Genomic DNA, 22,054 nt, shown 5'->3' on the forward strand with positions numbered 1-22,054 from the left:
AGGAGAGAAAAATATGACTGCAAGAACCTGAGAAAGTAATTGAAAGACTGCAGGGTACAAAGTAACAAGATTTGAGGCCCTCACAGCAAAAAACTAAATGCATATGCTTGAGCAAACATATGTCTCCCACAACAATGCAATGTTAGGCATGTATTTACCAAGATTTTTGTGCCAAAGAAAATTCAGAGCTATGTAAATGCAAAACTAAGTTGAAGCTTGCACACATCCTGAGGCAATGCTGTGTCCTCAGATAAAACACTCTGAATTTCAATTGGAAGAAATGTTCCATTTTAATGCTGCTTACACTTGTCTTTAAGGTCAGGAGATTTAAGTTAAGAGATTCTTTTCTATTTGGATTTTATTTGGTAATTAAATATACTTATACTAATGACTGTGTCTAATATGTTTGTGCACTGGGAAAACATAGGTCTAAAAACAGGTTTTGCAGTCCTTTTATGGAAGGTAGCACTGTCTTTCTGCTTAGATGCATAATAGACAGGGATAAGTAAATCTGCCTGGGTTTGATTTGCAAAGGGTTTGTCCATTGTGAGAGAATCTGGATACTACATTTTTGCCTTTTTTTTGCAAAACAATACTAAGAGAGTGCCTTTTCAATGCAACTTTGATGGTGACAAGAAAAAAACACAGTTCTTTACATTACATGCTTGAGAGATGCCTCTAAGCTGTATGGGGTGTTACAGAACAGTAGAGCTTGAAAGTTTAAAAAAGTAAAGCTAAATCCCTCAATTTAGTACAATTTGGCAGAACAGATTAATAGTATAGCATGTGAGTTTTCTTTTTACAGTACCACACTGCATTGTCTTAACAAATTGATATAATGTCAAAACAAAACAGAGTTCACAAAAACACCTTAAAACCACAATCCCACATTCCTCAAAATCCCTAACATCCCTGTATGCCAATTATTCACAAAATATTTAAAATATAGAGTATGGCTTGTGTTTGGTAGAAATTGCTTGGATGAGGGCAGTATGCAAGCACTTGAAAAAAAGCAGCAAATAGAAAAAGACAGGCAATAAAAATTACAATGTTTTATCTGAGAGAAAATAGTCACAAATATTGTTTAGTGGCTGAACAGTATGTAGGCAGCTTAGTGAATAGACCCCTAGGAAATGGCCTGGTGGGCCAGATTTGGCCCCTTGGCCTTGAGTTTGACACATGTGCCTTAGATATACTGTAGGTGGGGCAGCTCCTGCTTACTTGCTGGTCTTGAAACAACATGATCTCTCTGCCACAATTTCTGACTTGCTTTCTATTCAGCTGGGAGTGTTCTGTGTTCCTTTCCATCTTTTGTGTTCAAGCTCTTTATTTGAATTTGCATTAATTTAAAATTAACTTTAAAAAAATAAACAGGCAGAGTGGGAACTACTTAAAATGGCCACAACAGGTATGCAGACTCAGGAATCTTAAGGGCAGAAATCTCAACAATAGAGTCCCTGGAGATATAACAATCTGCCTGGTCTCCTTTCCTTGAGTGCTACAATTCTCTGTATGCAATCATTCCTGAAGAGTGCAGTAGGGGTTGATCGGGGGTATGAATACTTTCTTTGCCTTTTGTTGTCCAGCGCTACTCAAATAAAAATGCAGCAAAAGGCAGAATTTGCCTGCAATGTAAGCACACGTAATAATACCTGTTACATTTAAAGAAACACAAAGCAAAGCAGGTTAAATGCGACCTCAGAACTGTCATCCATGGTGCACAACTGAAGTAAATGTGACTCTGCTGACATGCATTTGATGTACACTTCAAATACATGTCAAATAACACCTGTATATACAATCCTTTACTATGGGATGGTAATGAGGCACAATTATTACTCTAAGATTGCATATTCAAATAGCAATAAGATACTGTTCTCTATGTGAATTTGCTTAGCTGTAGAGAGACGGCAAAATGGTAACCTGTGGTTGCCCAGGCTGCATTAATGCAGTAGGGTAGAACCAATGTCAAGGGTGTTACTTGGGAATTTTGAATGTAAGGAATGCCTCTTTTGTCCAATTAAAGGGATTATTTCATAAAGCAAAATACCTGTATGAAAAACCTTGGATGGAGCATGACATTATCTAATTCATAATAGTTCCAGGAAAGCTGAACATTCCTTTTCTCTGAGAGTGATGTCACTGCCCTGAAATTAGCAGGAGACAGAAAATGTCAGCGTCCATCTGAGGCTTTTCCTACAGGTATTTGCTTTATGATGGATTCATGTTTTTTTATTAATATTTTGTGCCTTTTCTTTAAGTCAGTTACTGTTAATGTGGTAAAGATAATTTTATTACATTATTATACATGGTAATCTGAGGAAATGCCATCATGGTGACATCTGTAAACTATTAGAAAGATCTGATATTTTCACCTTTGTGCTTACATAATAGGCTTTCTGGATTAGCATACACGTTATTATAGTTTAGCACAACTTAACTAAAAAAAACAGTGTTACATGACCTCAGACAAAAAGCAAACAAAAAGTTGTCATTTTTCCTATGAATGATAGGCTGTAATTACATTATACATTTTTCTCCAGACAGTGTGTTCATACTAGAAGCACCATTTTGTGTTCCCCAATAGTATCACAATTTCCATGTAAATAAGGTTTTTTAATATAATTGTTTTCATGTGTAAAAATAGGTCTCTGGAAAACCTATTCATTCTGTTATCGCTGGCGTTGTCACAAAATACTTATTAGAAACCCAATACCGCTTTACAGTTGACATGAATAGTAGTTATATTGTTAGTTATCATTTACATACTTTTACACACATTTTGCTAAACTGAGAGGGTTATTCAAAAAAGGGTGAAGAGTTTGGAGAAGGCAGGAGAAGTGAACAATCTAGGACAACATAGCTGATTTGGAAGAATTCTCCAATTCAGCTCACTTTCCAGTTCAGCTATGTTGGCCTAGATTGCTCACTTCTCCTGCCTTCTCCACATTCTTCACACTTTTGTGAATAACCCTTTTAGTTTTTCTAACTCATGTTTTATTATTTTTTACTTTTACATTCTTGTATTAAATACCTAGCTTGCGTCAGTATTATCTCATTTTTTTCTGTCTTCAAAAATATGATTTATATGACGTAGAAGACACAAGAGAACAGCATTTTAAAAAAACATCATATCATTTTCAAACATGCAATACAGAAATGAAGATTGGAATTAGACAATCCCCTTCTGTCTTGATTTGATACTTAATTTTATCAAAACACTAAACTTTTTTTGAATTGGATAAATTAGGGAAAGGCAAACCCCTGCTTTTTTTGCCATCTGTTTCCTTTCTCTTCCTGTTCTGTAGACACAATTGGAAGTAAGAAGAAATTGGTTAAAGTGTAGGAAATCCCCTTTTAGACAGTTGCCACTGCAACTAGTGTCCCATATAAACAATTTATGCTCTGTTTCTTTTCTTTGGATTTTGGAGTCACCAGAATAAATAGAGAGGGTGAATTTCCCCAGCAGAAACACATACAGCAATAAAAATCTGAAAAAAGGTCTAATCCCCTACCACTCTATCCAAAACTAAAAGTTTTTTGTTTCGGATACAAATTGAGTCCACTTTTCAAAATACATTAAAGAAAATCATTAATATCTGTAATTGTATAGTTTGGAAGCTTGTAGTGAAATAGGTAATTCTGTGTTAGTTCCAGGGCAATGCAAAAATGAGTGCAAATATCTACTGGCAAAATAGCTATTTTTCTTTTTCTTCACATTTATAGTTATCTACTGCTGGTGTTAAGTAACAATTATTAACCCCTTCGTGACGGGAGACGTACACTGTACGTCCAGCCAAAACATTATTATATATTACTAAAATGTCTGCCTTTTTATTATGGAGATTAGCATACTTTCCCACTTTCAATAGAAAATAAAAAAATATAGGATATGTTGTATCTCCTAAGGACAACATCATCAATAACACAAGAAAACAAACAAAGGCTGTGCTGCAAATACGTAACAATTTATCTTGCATAAGCATCATACACGTATATTATTCTGATAAACACATTGTACATACATCATTCTAATCAACAGAACAAGCGACAGATGAAAACACAGAGATATATCAAAAATATAAAGCCCTAGACACAAATCTCATCCCAAAATGGCAACAAATGAAAGAAAGAAAACACTTGGGTATTAAGTAACTGTCTTCCAGTAAATGGCTGAATGGCATTGAGGGGTGAATACAAATCATCAAATATTTTTCTCTGAATTTTCAGTGTACATTGGTTTGTCCAAGAATGGGTTTATTATTTTTGTTCAGCCACTTTCTTATTTATTCTCTACATTACAAGGGTTGTGCTTTGAAATCTCACATACACGGCAATGTGATAAAACCTAATACTGACCTTAAATCACAAATCTACCCCTACATATAATCCTTTACTTCAACCTAACCCCTAAACCTATCATTAAAGCATGACCTAATTACTTAACTTAACTTTTATCATTGGCCTAACTCTTAAAACTAAACTCAGTTGTTAAATCCTAAAAATGCATTCAAGTACTTTACTATTAACAAAAATGCATCTTATTTGTGTGTCATTCAGCGGTAGATCCTCCAAACATCTCTGAATTGGTGCTGACACTGTCCTTCCTTCTAGTGGGTGGCTACTTTTGTTCTCCATGGTCCCTGTGTGTTGTAAAGTAGCCACCACTCCAAGCTCACTTCTGTGATGAACTATATTTTCAATACAAATTATCTAACAAAATCTGAGATTGTAGTCTATCACGGGAGTGAGCTTGGACTGGTGACTACTTTACAACACACACAGGGACCATGGGGGAAAAAAGTAACCACCCTCCAGAAGGACAGTGTCAGCTTGAATTCAGAGATGATTTAAGGATCTACAGCTGAGTGATACATAAATAAGATTTTTTGTTAATTGTTAGGGTGCTTGAATGCATTTTTAAGATATACCTTCTGAGTTTAGTGTCACTTTAATATTACCAAGCAGACAATACTTCTAATATATCTCCATATGATCAGATGCTTTTATTTGCATTGTATATGCGAATAAAAGTGTCTAACCATGTGGAGGCGTATGCATAACAATTGAGCCAGGCCATGATCCTTGTAATATATTTTGTACATCACATCATTTGGTCTAAATATATTTATATATTTGTTTTGCTGTTTGTGCCCTTTTGAAGAGATTTTCCTTCACTTTCTAGATAAGGGAGAGAAAAGTGGGAGCAAATCTCACAGTTCTAACAGGAGGATTTCCCAACTACTACTGGTCTGCTGACAACTATAAAAGTGTGTATTTCCAATAATGTTCTGACCCAGTAACAATGGTTACCAGGATAAACTGAGACGATGAATATTCTCAGGAACATGGACAACAGCAAAAACCTAACTTCCCCAATTAAAGTTGAAAAAAAAACCTTTAGTTTAGGATATACTTGAATGGGTTTTGTTTATCAATAAAATAGAAATGTTTGCTTTTTGTTATATTTGTTTTATGGAACTATTATTTATTAATATACACACAGATCAGTGGAGCAGAAAAGCGGCCAGCCCCTGACATGGGAAAGAAGCCAAAAACACCTAAAAAGAAAAAGAAGAAGGACCCAAATGAGCCACAGAAGCCAGTGTCTGCCTATGCATTATTCTTTCGAGATACACAAGCAGCTATAAAGGGCCAAAATCCAAATGCTACTTTTGGGGAGGTATCCAAAATTGTAGCTTCAATGTGGGATGGACTGGGAGAGGAACAGAAACAAGTAAGTGTTCTGTAAAATAAACATGTCTACTATTTTCACAGACTTACAGATAACTTAGATGTCTGAGATTGCTTGAATTGCAGTACTTGTCACATCCATATTCAGCTTTCGAAAATAATGGTATTCTTGCAACATGGTCATAACAACTATTGTGTTTTTAGATACCCAGAAGATCTCTGTTCTCATGAAAGCCTTTGTGTTCCATTAGGTGCCATTTCTACTCTTCCTATTATCAAGATGAACTGATTATAGGCTGTTCATATTTATTCATACCTCTCTGAATGTAACATGTCCCATACTGTGTATACGGCTGAAAACCTACTGAGTATGGGGACATAAACAGCCCCCAAAATAGTATGTCAGCATGTGCAAGGTTCTTTCAGTTCTCTGAAAAGCAAATGCCTGTTGTGCTTAAAGGAATCACAGTTATATCAAATTGCAAAGCAAAACATATATTAAGACTGTCTGAACTCTCACGTTATGCTTCTTTGAAAATATTACTTGTTGCATTAGGCACAGTTCTTATTGTTCATGGTAAACAGAAAAGCTGTTTTAACTCTATAATATTTATAGCATTATCTGGATCAGTATTTATTGGTTTGGCTCCAGAGCCATTGGGGTTGATTTACTAACCTTTTAAACACACCACGAACGTGTATACACCTCAGTAGTGTGTTCACTCCCAGCATGATCTATGGGAGGAATCGAAACACCTTTGTAGTGTGTACACACCCAGCAGGTGTGTTGTGCAAAGCCCTGCAATGAATTGCAAGGTAATGTGGTGTAAATTAGCTCTATGTTATGTTGCTTGCGTTGATGAATGCAGGAATGTAAATGCATGAGCTAACCATTTTTGTCTAAACTGTGAAGCAGCATTATATATGCATCATGTGCATGATTTTTCCATATATGGCATTAGTGGAAATATGCTTTTAGAGACTTTTTGGTTGATAACTACGTTTTGCTGTGTGAAAATCACACACACCTGGTGTGTGTGTGTGTGTTTAGGTTAGTAAATCACCCCCATTGTCTCTTTTTAGCTACAGGCCTAATAATTCAGCAATAACTTATGATGCAGAAGTGTATTGTTTGTGGAATAAACAATGATTTATTTTGTTGCTATTGAAAGATTAAAAGATTGATCTAATTTTCTATATATTTTTAAAGGCAAAAAACAAAAAAAATTGAGAACAATGTAGTACAATGAATGGCAAAGTTATTTCCAAATGAAATGCATTACATGTTGTGTATGTGATTACACTACCAAAAACCAAATCAAAATGCAAAAAAAATATGAACAGTACAAAAATAACAAAAGCTATAATAAGTAGGGGGAGAAAAGAGTTATTGGGGGTTCATGAAGTATAACACAAGTTATAACACAAGGTGCTGTAAAAAACACAGATCAACTGCATTTGATTTCTCTTACAGCTACAGACTAAAGTAGTGAGGCCAATATTACTAAAGGAGTAAAGTTAGTTTTTACTATAGAAACTCCCTCTATATTTTTTATGTGCTCCTATTCAAGCAGCATACATAAAAATATGTTTTTCTTAGTTTACAGTGATGCTGTACTAACTTACAGTGTAGTTCTACTATTGCAGCCAAATTTGGGTAACACGCATTTCATGTTTGTTCCATGTTCCCATTCAAATAGAATTTGTAAAAGAAATTGAAGTGCTTTATACCTGCTTAAAAATCCTACCCCTCCCCCATTAGTATCTAGAGTACTGTTAGGCAGCAAGCCACCACTGTCCCAGCTTATGACTGAGTTATTTATACAGCAATACATAAGTGTAAAAATAGCACAAAGCAATGATTTGAAACTAAGAAATTAAGCATTAATGATAATAAAATTACATTACAGGGTCATTCTCTTTCCAATTCTGGATTAATACAGCGATTGCCTATAAGTAGGTTACCCTTTGGGAAAAGAAGCCTTTACATATAACATTATGCCACTACCTTAGGTGTATAGTAAATATGCAGTCCGAACATATCGATTAGGGGCTATAGAGAGTGTAATTAACAGAGGAAGGGCATAACCTAATGTAATGGCAGAGTAATTTAGAGCATGCAAACTATAATTAACTTGCTGAGAGTACAGGTAACACATAGAGAGAATGTGATTCAAAATATTATGATAGCAAGTGACAAAGCCAGCAGAAAAATGAAATCTGTTAAAAATCCAATTTATGGACAACCGCATGTATTGCCTTTCTGAGACATATTTTGCAGTCCTTGATTTTAATGGTTTAATACCACCTGGTCTCAATTAGTAATGTCATTTTGCTCTCAGCTAAGTGTTTGATGAAACATGGGGTTGAAATAACAAACGTTATTATGGTTGTAATTTTTTTTAAATATATGGTATATCTTTGTGTTATACACTTGGAAAAAAAACCAAGCTTATTAAATAAGATAGAGTTCAGGGTACAGTAACCCACAGCTAGCAGTGTGACATGATTTACCTCTAGGTCAGTACAATAAAATCTTGTTGGTTGATGTGGGTTACTCTACATTGCATATCATCATTGTTCTGTAGAATATTGAATGTTGGCCTATAGTGAAAATAGACTAGAACAATATAAAGATCATTTGCTGGTGTGGCAAGTGTAACTACATTTGCAGGTGTCAGTTTATGTCTGAAGGGGATTGGATTACTAAATCATAGACCAATAAACTAAAATCTAAACCCTTGACAGAAAAACATCTTAATTTCAATTTGGCCACAAAAAGTAATTTTGCTTTCATGATGGTACCTCAGTGAAGTTCTTCCACCCATCTTTCCAACATACTGCACAAGCTACTTCTTCTTGCTGCCTGGAGCATGGAGAGTTCTCCCAGGAAGACAGTGGATGTGGCACATAATTTTAACAGGTGGCAGCAGAAACATGGGCACTAGGAGAAGAGATTGCCAGAATAATGTCACAATGCTCTTCACATCAACACTGCAATGGCAAGGCAATATAATCATACACATCAGGATTATTTTACTAAATGAGTAGAAAATGTTCACTTGGTAAAGTGTATGTTCTCTTTGCGAAGTGAATTTTGGGTGAATCTGTCTTTACTTGAAAACCCAGTCATGCGCAGGGGAAATAAAAAAACATGATTTTTGCTAGCAGATGATTGGAATTTAAAGTGAAAATATGTTCACTCTATATACTATATTCACAGTCCTGAGTTAAATATGTATGAAATATACATGAAACATGCTGGTAATTAGGCTTGGTAATGGTGCACTAGATACACTAGATAGATGCAGAGGAATGCTGCGAAGGGGTGGGGGTTGTTTAAAGGATAACTGTTTTAAAAGTAAAATCATCCTTAAAAAAGTAGGTGGTTCAGTAAAAAGCCAGCTTTTCATGTCTATGACAGCATATAGCTAATGAAGGGGCTTATACTGAACTGTTAAAGAAGTCCAAACTACCTGCTTACCAGGTCATTTTGGATGGGGGGGACAGATACGATTTTGATTTGTGTTTTAATTGAACAGCAGCTTGTAGTTAAAGTATATCAAAACAAAAAAAACAAACCTTTATTAAAGTGCAGCTTACCAGTTCTTCGTTTTTTCTTTGATTTTGTTTCCTTTATTATCACCTCGTGATTCTGCCAGCAATACACTTCCAGTCCTAAGATAACAACACATACTCATCCTTTTATGTATTAGCATAAGGTAGGAGTTCTGAACACCACCCTTCTTCTTTTGTCTATAACATAGAGGGGCATGGTTCTGCAGTCATCAGAAAACAACATATTTGAAAAGAACCAGGACAGGCAGAGAGCACTGAAAGTGATCAGGTCACAAGATTTTTGGCAAGATCAACATATATTATTTTGAACTTATTAAACAGATATAACACAGCACTTTCAATAGTATGTTTAACAGCCCAAAATAGATCAAATAAGAGAAGTTCACTGTTAGGGTTTACATACACTTTAATTAATGTTCTTACCTGCATTTTGCCAGACTTTACTGCAAAATCACAACAGCGTCTTAAACTTCACAATTTGATAAATTACCCCAAAAACCAGGATCGAAGTGAAGTCTGGCAAAGGCCAGTAAAGCAAAATTGCTTTTTCACTTGCAAGATTGATAAATATGTCCTAAAGTCTTGATAAAGTACCATTAGTACAAAACAATGGTTGAATCCTCCACAACTCGTTTAGCCTACTTCCCAATGTGCATTTCATAAGTAACATTTTGGCTGAAATCTGAAAGGAAGAGTAAACATTTTGATTTTTTTATCTGTAGCGCAGTGTCTGCTGATTTATTACTGGATGTGTTCCATTATTTTAAATAATATTTGCCACCATCGCACTCCATTCAAAACACAATTATATTTTTGGTGGCGTTTTAATGGTATTCAAGTAAGTATACCATTAGAACATCAGTAGCCATAAACATTTTAAAACCAAATATATTCAGTTTAAAGTGTATCATTATGAGTTGATTTACATCTGGCCTTTTGTGGAGAAAACATACTAGATATACATTTTAGAGAAATCAGAGCATCATTTATTGAATGTGGCCTAATAATTTCTAACTATGCAAAAATATTGTGGTCCTTACTGTGATTTCTTTAGCATATCAATCAGATTATGCACACCACTTACCTTAATTAAGACACTATTGTGCACCGTATTTGCTTTATTTGTTACTTCTTTTAGACTATTCTTATTTAGAATGTTCAAAGTAGCCTTTTTTAGAAACAGTTAAGTTACATACAATAATGGTAATGCGTTAAATGTGGATTTACTTATCAGCTAGATAAGAGCATTTTAGGACCAAGGATTGAGCAATCTCAACCCATCTGTAGCCTGGAAAACATAGACATATATCAATGCTGAGTTGGTAACTTAAAAAAACACTGATTTAACAGGATACTACAAAAAGTGTAAATACACTAAATGAACACTGTAAGCTGCAGTCTTTTTATTGTTAGAGCAGCTAGAATGCACGTTAGGGGCATCCCAGTATCTGCCTTCCTTAAAATTAAACAGATTATTTAGAAAAACATTTAGAAACAAGAAGCACATGTTGGTTTGTTGCCCATAGGAACAATCATGTATATTATTGCTTGTGTCGACAGGCTTTGGGCATGTGTTATCGGCATTGGTTTGACATTAGTTTGAAATGCTTCTGAGATCCTTCAGAATTCATTGAAAGGTACATTTGACATGTAGTTGTTCTCCTTCTGACTTGCTTCAATTGGGTTTTGCATTCCTGTGGAGTTGCATAGAAAATCCATTCGAAACTAACAAACATCTATCAACTCAAGCATTTATGCAGGAGCAGTGGTTCAGCTGTATCATGGCAGTTTTTCTAACTTAAACCTGCTCAGCTACAATATGATGGTAGGAGGTGTGGCAAACAGAGGAAACAAATTCAGATGACTAAACTCGTGCTTAGCTGGAGGAGGCATAGAAGAAACCGAAAGGATTGCATTTATGAAATTGTAATGTGGTCATAGAACTTGCCATTTTCCATATAAATGGCGCTTTGTATAATTATCAAAAGATCATGTTTCCCTTTCTGTAAACTGTGGTTTTAGTTCTTTTATTTAAATATTAATTTACCTGTTCCCTTCCATATATGAAACATAAGACACATAATAAAGATGTAATAATGAAATGAAAAAGTTATTTGAATAAAATTATTTTTTTATACAGCAGCATAATCTTGCCTGCGTTGAAGGTTTGACCTTGAATGCATTTTGTGTTTCATTTACATGTACTACTGAAAACCTGCAGAGTATCTGTGGAGATGTTATTGGAATGCTTGCTCTTTTTTTTTCAGCATGTCAATTTTTATTAAGTATCAAATAATACAATACAAATAAGTGCAATCATCGGCAGATAACATGAATCAGGCACCAGTGCGCAGACTGCACCTGTAGCAATAACAGCTCAGAGCACTTTAACTGGAATCCAGGATAAAGCATAACAACATAACATTGAAAACGTACCATAGCCATATTACTTCCCTAATAAGGGAGCCAAGTGAATCAAAATCTAGGTGGTGGACAACCTCAACACAATATAGGAATTTGTGGGAAAGAGCGGGGATAATATGTTCAATACCTGCTGGGAGATAAAGGGGGGTTGTGTGGATGAACAGATCAAGTCAAACAATCAATCAGGGGGAACCGTATACTATAGGACATCTAAAGGGCCCAGGGAGTTCGTTAGTTTCGCCTCAAGATACCATTTAGATAATCGGAAGATGAACATCAGGTCCTGTAGCTGAATGCTTGCTCTTTTATAATCACTCCTATACTGAACATAGATATTTTACAAAATAGCATCAAAACAATACAGTAACATTATTTTGAATGCATTTACTGAAATGCTGATTTTGCTTACAATTAACCAACACTGCAAATCACATTATAGGGTTACCATCTACATTTAACTGTCTAGGTGAAATTTAAGTTATAGTTAAGATCAGTACAGTAGTCATAATTTGGGGCACAGAGTCATAGTCTGTAGCCATCCGTTTATTTACTACCAGGCAGTTGCTGAGCAGTTCCTTATATACAAGACATACTATATTCATTAATTAGTTGCATAATCTGGGGAGATTTAACATGTCTCCAGCTTTTAGACCAGTCTAACATTTCACAGGGACCACTAATGTAATTTTCCTTTTTCCTTTTGTTAAATGGTTGTTAAGTTGAAAAATGAAAGCAAGGTTGAACTTAAACCAGATGGAAATGTACTCTTGGCTTTTCTAATTGGAAGCACAGTATGGCTGTAATAGATTTGGCAAATTGCAAACAAAATAGCCTTGTTTACATGACTATCAACAACTTGAAAGCTTTAGCCAAAGAGACAAATATACATGTGTTAGTCCTAAGAGCGTGAATGTAATGCTGCATTTTGAGTTAAACATAGCATTTGAAAGGAATTTCTGTGTGTATGTGTAGTCAACTCCAGTAATACTGATTATATGTCATTATAAAAAAAATAATTTATGTAATTGTCTTGATATATATGTCAGCCATTATTTCTGCAATTTGTGACTGTGGCTGACTGCTTTACCTACTGAAATAAAAGTCTATGAATGATTCACACAATACATTTTCATCAAAAGCTGTGAGGGTTTCCCTGGGCAAAAATCTTTCCAGTTCAGGTTAAACAAAACCTCATGTACTGCACTCTTCAAATGATTTTCCCTACAGTAGTGAATCAGCGAGGATGGTAATTGCATAAGAATTTTATTTAAAAAACATTATTGTGTTTATTTCATAAAGCATAGAGCAGTGTATCAAACATAGTAGCCAATAGAAACCAAAAGCATACAATCATGATTAACTGTCTGAAAAAAGGGGAAATCTGGTTGGTGGGTATTGGTTATTGAATTTTGCAGATTATGACTTCTCTCTGTGCTGTGGTATTAAATAAGCCCATCTATGGATCATTATCTAATGATGTTAAAACCTATAATCTTGCATTTAAAAGATATAGACTCGGGGATCCTAGCAGGAGTGTAATGATCAGGTAACACATGTAAGCACACTGTTAGAGTATTGTAACATATGCCTTAGTCTTTATGATCCATATGCCATAAAATTAGCTTGAGCTGTTTGACTCAACAGCAACACCTCATTATTTTATTCTTCAGTATTTATTCCAATGTTTGACGCCTCATGAAATTACTGCTAATGTGTTATAGAAGGGCAATTTTGACACAAGTGAGAAGGATTTAATTTCCCACGCATTCTGTCCTGCTGGTATGTCCTTCCCTCCCTTGGTAGAAGTAGCAAGAGTAAATAGTTAATTTGCTTCAATTATAAGCCTGTCCTGCTAAATTAGAAGCAGCAGGGATATGAAGAGGCAGAATTACACTTATGAGCTGACAAATCCTCAGAGCCCACAAACTGATGTCTTTTTCTTGGAGCCACAGAAATACCGTTCATTTTATGTCAGTCAAATCATTTACACGTTATTGGCGCTCACACATTCACTAATCATGTTGCTTAATCACTCTATAAATGGCCAACGTTTTGGGCTTTAAAAATAGTTTGCCCCAATGTACAATTGGAATGCCTGGCATCTGGAGGTTTGTCTCAGTTGTTACACCAAACTACAAAACTTGTGGGCTTATGGTTTACAGCACTGCAAAACCTAAATTCATTAATGCAATAATCCAGCAATAAAACCTGTACTAGCAGAGATAATTACATGCTTTGCTATTTCATTGGTAAAAAAATACATGTCTACTCTATTTTCATGGCTTGACATTCCATTTATTTATATTTTTGAAGGGTCAGTTTATATTCATATGTAGAAATGTGCACAGCATAAAACTTTGTTGTCGACAAAACGAATGAAAAGGGAAAAACCTTGTTATTCGTTTTGTTTGATGAAACAAATAATTATGCTGTTTTGGATTCAGAGGCAACAGACTTCCAAATCCGAAAGCGCACATTTAAAAAACAGAAGCGCATTCTGTGCATGTGGGCCGCCGTCTTGGAGGCGGGGGGCATGGCATCACATGATGTCATCTAGAGCAGTAGTTTTTAGCATTAAAGTGAAACTGGGGCCAGGCTATGTATATTTTAGTATTAATATATTCTTAACAAGCAGTAAATGAGCTGCTGGTTTTCAGAAGCAGTGGGAGCTGAGCTGCTGAAAGATTGAATTTAGTGCTTCTGCTGTGAACCTTGAAGAAAAATTGCTCCATAGTGCCTGCAGCTATAAGGGTCAGAATTTGCTTTGTTTTAAACAAAGCAGCCTTCCAACCTTCAAATCTCTAATGTAAACACAGAGCAGAAGCTCTCTGGAGCTGAGCTGAAGAGACAATGATTGTGCTTCTGCTGTGAACTTTGAGAATGAATTGCTCTCCAGTGCCTGCAGCTGCAGCAGTTAGTGAGGACTTGTTTTAAAGCTTATTTCCTGCTTTTTAATAATATGTTAATATTTGAATGTCCAAAGTCTGGCCACTGCTACACTTTCAGTTGGAACCCCAAATGCTGCCATTGTTTGCATAAGAGAAAGAATGTTAGGTTATTTGTAGGAACAATCCTAGAATTAATCTTAAATTGGTATTAAAATCTATTTTTTTACATAAATATATATATAGCAAGCAGCAGATATATGCCCCAACATTTAAAAAAACAAAAAATGGTAAAAAATTAAGTAATAACTTACCTGTGTCTTCGCCGCTCGCCCCCCAGCTGCAGAACACGTGCAGCAGGAAGTGTGTGCGGGCGCATGCGCACACGATATCACTGGAGGGGAGGGGAGTGTAAATGAATGCAGGCAGCCGGGAGCTTAGACGCAGGGCAGACTCTGTGGGACACAGGAAAAGATAGGAGTCTGCGCTGGATCAGAGAAGGGGCACCAGTGCTGGAGGGACTATTGGAAACAAGTGAAAGGAACATGATCGCATCAAGTGGCAGCACATAAGGTAAGTACTTAAAGCATCATGGGGGGGGAGCCTTTAAGGTTACTTTATTATTACAAGGTATGGTATATGTAGGCACTTCAAAACCAGATTATTCAAAAACATTATAGATTTTAAACCATAGCTCCACAAAGGAGCTGTCATTTTTAAGTCAAAGGAGAAAGAAAGAGAAATATTAGAAACAGACTAAAGGATACTGGTGGAAATAAAGATGTCAGTGTTGCTCATAAGAACCAATAAAATTCCAGGAATCCATTTCTAATCTTTAATTCTGTTTTTGTAAAGCTGAACTGCTTGTTATATAAAAGCCTCAAATGTCATGCCTCAACATAGCCAAGTTATATTGCTTTTTAGAGGTGTAAGAGACATGCATTAGACTTTGTAAGATTTTTGTGGTTTATTCATCAAGATGCCTCAGTGAAGAGGCAATAGATTTTTTAAGATTTCTCGAAAAGCTTTGTATAATTAAATGCTTTAAATGTGTGTTACTTGCAGGTGTATAAGAAGAAAACTGAATCTGCCAAAAAAGAGTATCTGAAGCAGTTGGCTGCATATCGAGCAAGTCTTGTATCCAAGGTAATGTCAAATATTTATGCCATACATTTTTCCAGTACTATTTAAATGTCTTGCCAAACTCGTATTATGTAACATTCCATAACAGAAAAATGGGAAACTCATTTACTTTTTTTCACTACTAATATTGTTTGGGATTTAATACAAGTTACAACTTAGATGTACCTGTCATGAAAGTAATAATTTAGTTTAGGCATATGATAATTATGGCATTCATTTTATGTATCCTAGCAGCTTAGTGCACATTTGCTGTTGGAATTCATTTGTTTTCTCTTCACAATGTTGCCTTTTCTGTTTGCATGTCAAAAGATTCTGCAATGTAGACAAAGTATGACATGCAAATGCAGCATAAGCAGTGATGGAAGTATATTGTAGACCTAAAGCGAACCTTTATACTCAAAAATCTAATTCTACCAATGCATCCCTCTATGTATGATGTATAATAGTAACATAGACATGTCTGGTGTAAAATGCTGTGATTTTTAAATACTTACACTTGCAGAGCATTCACTTCCTGCTTTGAAAAGGCAAAATGACTTCAGTTTGCCAGAGCAATGCACACTGGGATTGCCTTGTTATGAGCAGAGCACTGCTGGGAAATCTCATCTGTAATCTCAGGAGATCTCAGGGAAAGGCATTTTCCTCCCCTGAGATGATGTGCATGGTCACATGTCCTGGTCACATGTCCTAGTCACATGTCTAGTCACATGTGCCAGAAATCCAGGAAGTAAAAGAAGTGCTAGTAATCTGCCCTTAGTAAACATGGCCACTGTCAGAAGACTGGGCAAGAAAAGAGAAATAAGGTATGCAAATAATACAAAGTATGCAATTATCATTGTGTTTTTAGACAGTCATTACTAAACATTTCTAAAGGTGTGTTTGTTTTTATTTTTAAGATATAGGTAAAGGTCCTGTTTAACTTACAGTTTAAATTGGGTCCTCCTCTCAAAATGTTCCTAATATTTTAGATGGAGTTGGGCAGGGATTAGGTCTCTCCCTGATCTTTAGGGTTGTCTGTGATCTCTTGTGCACCCAGCCTGGTGGTAATCACTTCTAAACCTCCTGGTACTCCTGATGTATATGTAGTACATTCTCCTTATGTTTCTAAGATTAGCCTGCTAGGGAAATTGTGACACAGAGATGAACAAAGTTTCAGCATTTTCATTATTAGTCCATGGTGATGACCATGTCTTTACAATCCTCTAGTGGAGTTTTCACAGGAATATACAGGAACTTTTCTCCTGAAGTGGAAATGTATTTATTTATGTTTTGTATTTAAATAGTGCTGACCGATAACAGAGACCACACAAATGTCCACTCTAAGGCCAGTTTGGTCAGGCGCCAGTTAAGCTACCGGTATGTTTTGCTAAGCACTTGGTCACAGAAATCAGGAATTGAGCTACAGTTGAGACAAAACTGTCACTGTTAAACTAGGGCTGGTGGAGTCCTTCCTGCTGAGGCACAGAAAATAATAAAGATCAACTGGAGGTCAATCCCTTTTCCAAAAAAAATGCAGCTACCTGATCTACAAGTCACCCTTTGGTTAGTTCAAGATTAAAAAGACCTGTCTGCAATATCAACTGCATTTCAGTACTAATAACTTTTTTTTTTTTAAATGCAGCTGTATTTCTGTGGCCAAATTTTGCACACTCTCTTTTGATCAGATTTATTTTATTTCATAAGCAAACAAATTACATTGTGTAAGTAAAGTAATAAATAACAAAAACACTAATTATTATGTTCCTTTGTTTCTTTCATTCTGCATAATTTGAAAATTGTTTATTTTATAACCACATATGCTTTTAGTAAATACAATACCCGCATTTAGAATGCACTTTGTGTTGTTACCAAGTCACTCAATTGACAGGAGACTAAAAGCTTATGAAGAATTTCTGAAGATCCCAAATCAGAATAGACACCCTATATATCCTTTGACACCTGTTTGGATCTCTAGATGCACACATTACTGGCCACGATCTATAGACACTCATGCCCAACTTTGGCTGCTGTATTGTGCTCCTGGTGAGGTATGTAATATGCATGTACCTTGGCCAGTACCTGGGGCACGCATCTAGGCATTCTAATTTCCTAGAATAATTACAAATGGATGCTAAAAGGTTGGTACTATTTTCAGTAAACCAGCGCCATTACATTAGGGGAAGACTACTGCAAGAGAATAAGAAATATGAACAGCTGGCCATAGGGATTCAAATGTGTTATTACTGGGAGGTTAAGTGTTATTTTAATTAAAGACAGTATTTCATGTTTAAATTATTTGATGAATGCATGTTGTTGTATTCAGTGTGTGTTTACATTGTGGAAAAGTATAAAGTACATTCTTTGGTGAAAAATGACTCTGGAGAAATAATGTATATTCCCCCCATAAATTGACCTAGTCCAACACATTCATTAATTGAATTTGTAATGTGCTGCCAGCCCCTTGAGGGGTTAGATGAAGATCAATCCAAATTCCGGCCACTGAACATGCAATTTATCACACTAATGATCTTTTCACTAACCAGAACTAGCAGTTTACATTACGTAAACACCATGACTTCGGTGGTCATACTAGACATCAATCCATATAAATGCATTGTGGCAAACTGCACACATAGAGGTTTAGCTTAGTTTATATTTAGGACATTTAATCAGCATTTTGATTCTTGTCAGAGGCATTTATACCTTTCAGATTATAAAATACACTTGAGACCACTAACAAGAAAAATCCAATATAAAGCTGTGGAGAAAAGTAATACTGAAAGTATAACTGACTGATGAGAACTGACCATTGCTTTATCAATGAGATTTTTGGTCTGATTAAATCCTGCCGATCCTTAACCATACCTTCTGTCATTGAATTGTTAAAAGAGAGCTATGGGGTAAGTGTTTTTCCCCATAGTTCTCTTAAGGTTCACGGGAAGACATATACTAGCGTCCTCCCGTGACCCAAAGCTCAGTATATCGCGAGCTGCAGCTCGCAGTATACTGAGACTGCCACAGCCAGGACGGATCCTGACATTACTGTCGAGATCCACCCAGCTGCGTGAGTGACAGCTGGCTCTGCCTATCTAGAGGCAGAGCCAGCTGTGCACTCCACCGGCCGTTCCTCCAGTCAGCACTGGAGGATCGGAGCGGGGAGGGGGAATCCCTGCAGGGAGCCGTGAGTGACCGTCGAGATCGAGAAGTGAGCGAGTGATGGTATGTGTTAGCTCACTTCCTGATCTATTGAGCTGACGTGTGACAGTTTCATTGTCACACGTCGGCTCGAACTATGAGGCTGAGTGATTTTCAAAGTTCTCCTTTAAGTGTCAAAGCTTTTGCTGACAAATGAAGTTCTGGCTTTTGACAGTTTAAGGACAGGGTCGGGAGAAGTCTTAATCTCGTATTAGGCTGTCTAGGCTTTTAGTACCACTTAAGCCTAGGATCCACTGCAAGTGGAAGTAAGGAGAGGAAGAGGATTCAGGCAGCAATTAAAGTTTTTGCCTTTAGTTGATTAGAGATGGGCTAGAATAATTTTTTGTTTTTTTGGTTCTTGTGTTCCAGATAAGTTGATTTCCCCTTATGTCATGTACGGCTACTGGAACAGGAAGTGGGGTAATTCTTTATAAAGAGTAATGGGGAGAAATTATAGGTTGACAGAGGATATAAACATTCCCACTTTATCCAGAAGGTCTTTCAATAGTTAGGCTTAAGTGGTTGTGTCAAGGAGGAGCAGTCATCACTAGAAGAGCAAAGAAGGAAAGTGTAATGTGCAAGTAGGAAGATGCAGTTAGAACTGATGAACTATGGATTAGGATACTGTACTTACTATGAGGACCTTCGCCTATTAATACTAAGTAAAAACGTAAATAAATTATTTATAATTACAAAGCATAGAATTAAATAAGTATGAAAGTGTAGAGGAACAGTCATATGTCAACTTTACTATTCTTTGTTGATGATTGCACAAATGTCCCTGATCACCATTTTACCTTTCTGGTACTACTTTGATATGTTTTTCCCATTTTACTCCATTTCATAGCATAATGTTATAGTATACAACATTACAGGTGAAACTCGAATAATAAGAATATCGTGCAAAAGTAATTGCAGTAAGTGCTGCAAAAGGGGCCCAAACCAAGTACTGAGTACATATGCATGCTTGTACTTTTCAGAGGTCCGATATTGTTCTATGTACAATCCTTGTTTTATTGATTGCATGTAATATTCTACTTTTTTGAGGTTGTGGATTTGGGGTTCTTGGGGTTTTCATGAGCTGTAAGCCATAATCTTCACAATTATGACAAATCACGGCTTGAATTATCTTGCTTTGCATGTAATGCTATCTCATATATTAGTTTCACCTTTTAAGTTGCATTAGTGAAATAAATGAACGTTGCACAATATTCTAATTATTCGAGTTTCACCTGTAATTGCTGCTATTATATTTGACAAACCCAAGTTTTAAGTTATGGACTTTTATAAGTTAACGTCTTTATAATATCACCTTCCAAGTAGGTGGTATTAAAAAGACTCAATTTCCCCAACAACTCTCTGTCCAGTTTCCATGTTACCGGTGTGACCAAAATGTACATTTTTTCCAGTCCAAATATTACTTAGATATTACAAGGCCAAGAACAGTAAATGCTGATATCATCTGTTTTTATAATTGCCCTGTTTTTCTATTCTAAAGCAAATAGCTCCAAGTAACAGTTTCTTTTATGATCACCATCTCTTCAATTTAAATACAACATGACATGTAGCAAAAATAAAATATCACTGCAAGCTTTTTAAGAAATACTGTAAACCATAAAAATACAGTCTTTGGCCACAAAGAGAATGTTCTTATTCCCCGGCCAGCAAGATGTGAAAATGATTACTTCTTTATAGTGTACTGCAAGTATTTTATGTACAAAGAGGAAAGGTAATAAGAACTGTGGCTCAGAGCATGTAATCAAAGTATTACATTATTTTTTAAACTTTTACAAGAAATATGTTAGCTGTTATTTCATTGGCCTTCTACTTTGTTTGTAAATAATTTAACTTATTAAGCAATTTTAACAATGTATACTTTTTTCCAATAGAGCTACAGTGACCCTATTGATAACAAGACACCACAGCCATCTCAAATGATGAATTCAAAGCCTCCAGTGTTCCATGGACCCACACAGGCACACTCCACACTGTATCTCAGTTCACCTTATCACCAACAGTCAACAATGAACCCACATTTATCCACCATGCATCCTGGACTCAACAGGAACATAGCTCCCAAACCCAGCAACCAAATGCCAGTGACTGTTTCTCTAGCAAGCATGGCTGTTTCTCCTCCTCCATCTCTGCAGATGAGTCCACCTCTCCACCAGCATATGCACATGCAGCAACACCAGTCAATGTCAATGCAGCAGTCAATTGGAAACCAGCTACAGATGCAGAGTCAGACAGCTTTGCATTCACCAGCAATGCAGCAGGTTAGTGCCTTTTCCTTTCTTTTCAATTGTTCTGCTCCTAGAAATTTTACAAACTGGTCATTTTACCAGAAAGTTTATCCCCTGGCGCAGTTGACATAAGGCTGTACAAAATAGAAATAAGGGAATATTTTCTGATAAAACATAGGGATTAGTCAGCATGTTAACCACTTGAAGTCCGCGGTGTTAAACCCCCTTCCTGTCCAGGCCATTTTTCAGTATTCAGCGCTGCAGTACTTTGACTGACGTTTATTCCGTCATGCAACGCTGTACTGAAATTAATTTTATACCATTTTTTTTGTGGGGCAGATAGAGCTTTCTTTTGGTGGTATTTAATCACCACTGGGGTTTCCTATTTTTTTATATATTAAGGAAAGATTACAGAAAATTTTAACAAAAAAACAGTTTCCCCTATATTAAATTATAAAACATTTATTATTACCCAATTTTTGGTAAAATATAAAAGGCGGCATCACGTCAGGTAAAAAGACACCAAACATGTCAAGCCTTAAAATTGCGTGCACGTGCGAAACCTCAAATAACGACAATACCCAAAATTGACCATAGGCGACGCTTTAAAAGCTTTTACCGCTTGTCAGTTTAGTGTTAACAGTGATTGATGGCCCTAAAATTATTGCTCTCCTTGCGACGTTCACGGAGATATATAACATGTGTAGCGCAATTGTCGTTTTCGCACGCTGGCGCATCTGACGCATATTTATGTTTATATGTGCGTAAACGTGGGAGTGGGGGACTTAAAAAAAAATGTTATTACTTTTTTTATATGTGACTTTTATTTTTTTTTACACTTTGATGTTATTGCTATTACACAGGGGGATAACAACCCCCCTATATAATAGCAAAGGCACACTGACAGGTCCT

At 36.1% G+C, this 22,054-nt stretch overlaps 1 protein-coding gene across 1 annotated transcript in view; it reads left to right on the top strand.

Moving 5' to 3' along the window:
- TOX (thymocyte selection associated high mobility group box) overlaps positions 1–22,054 on the top strand; it is a 214,255-nt gene that overhangs the window by 176,793 nt on the left and 15,408 nt on the right. Inside the window, exons 5-7 of the mRNA XM_018564196.1 lie at positions 5,507–5,737; positions 15,648–15,728; positions 20,789–21,175. Of these exons, the coding sequence (XP_018419698.1) occupies positions 5,507–5,737; positions 15,648–15,728; positions 20,789–21,175 (699 nt within the window). The remainder of the gene's footprint in view (positions 1–5,506; positions 5,738–15,647; positions 15,729–20,788; positions 21,176–22,054) is intronic.

Source organism: Nanorana parkeri, unplaced genomic scaffold (genome assembly GCF_000935625.1).
Source record: "Nanorana parkeri isolate BGI_ZX_2015 unplaced genomic scaffold, ASM93562v1 scaffold732, whole genome shotgun sequence".
NCBI classification, from domain to species: domain Eukaryota; kingdom Metazoa; phylum Chordata; class Amphibia; order Anura; family Dicroglossidae; genus Nanorana; species Nanorana parkeri.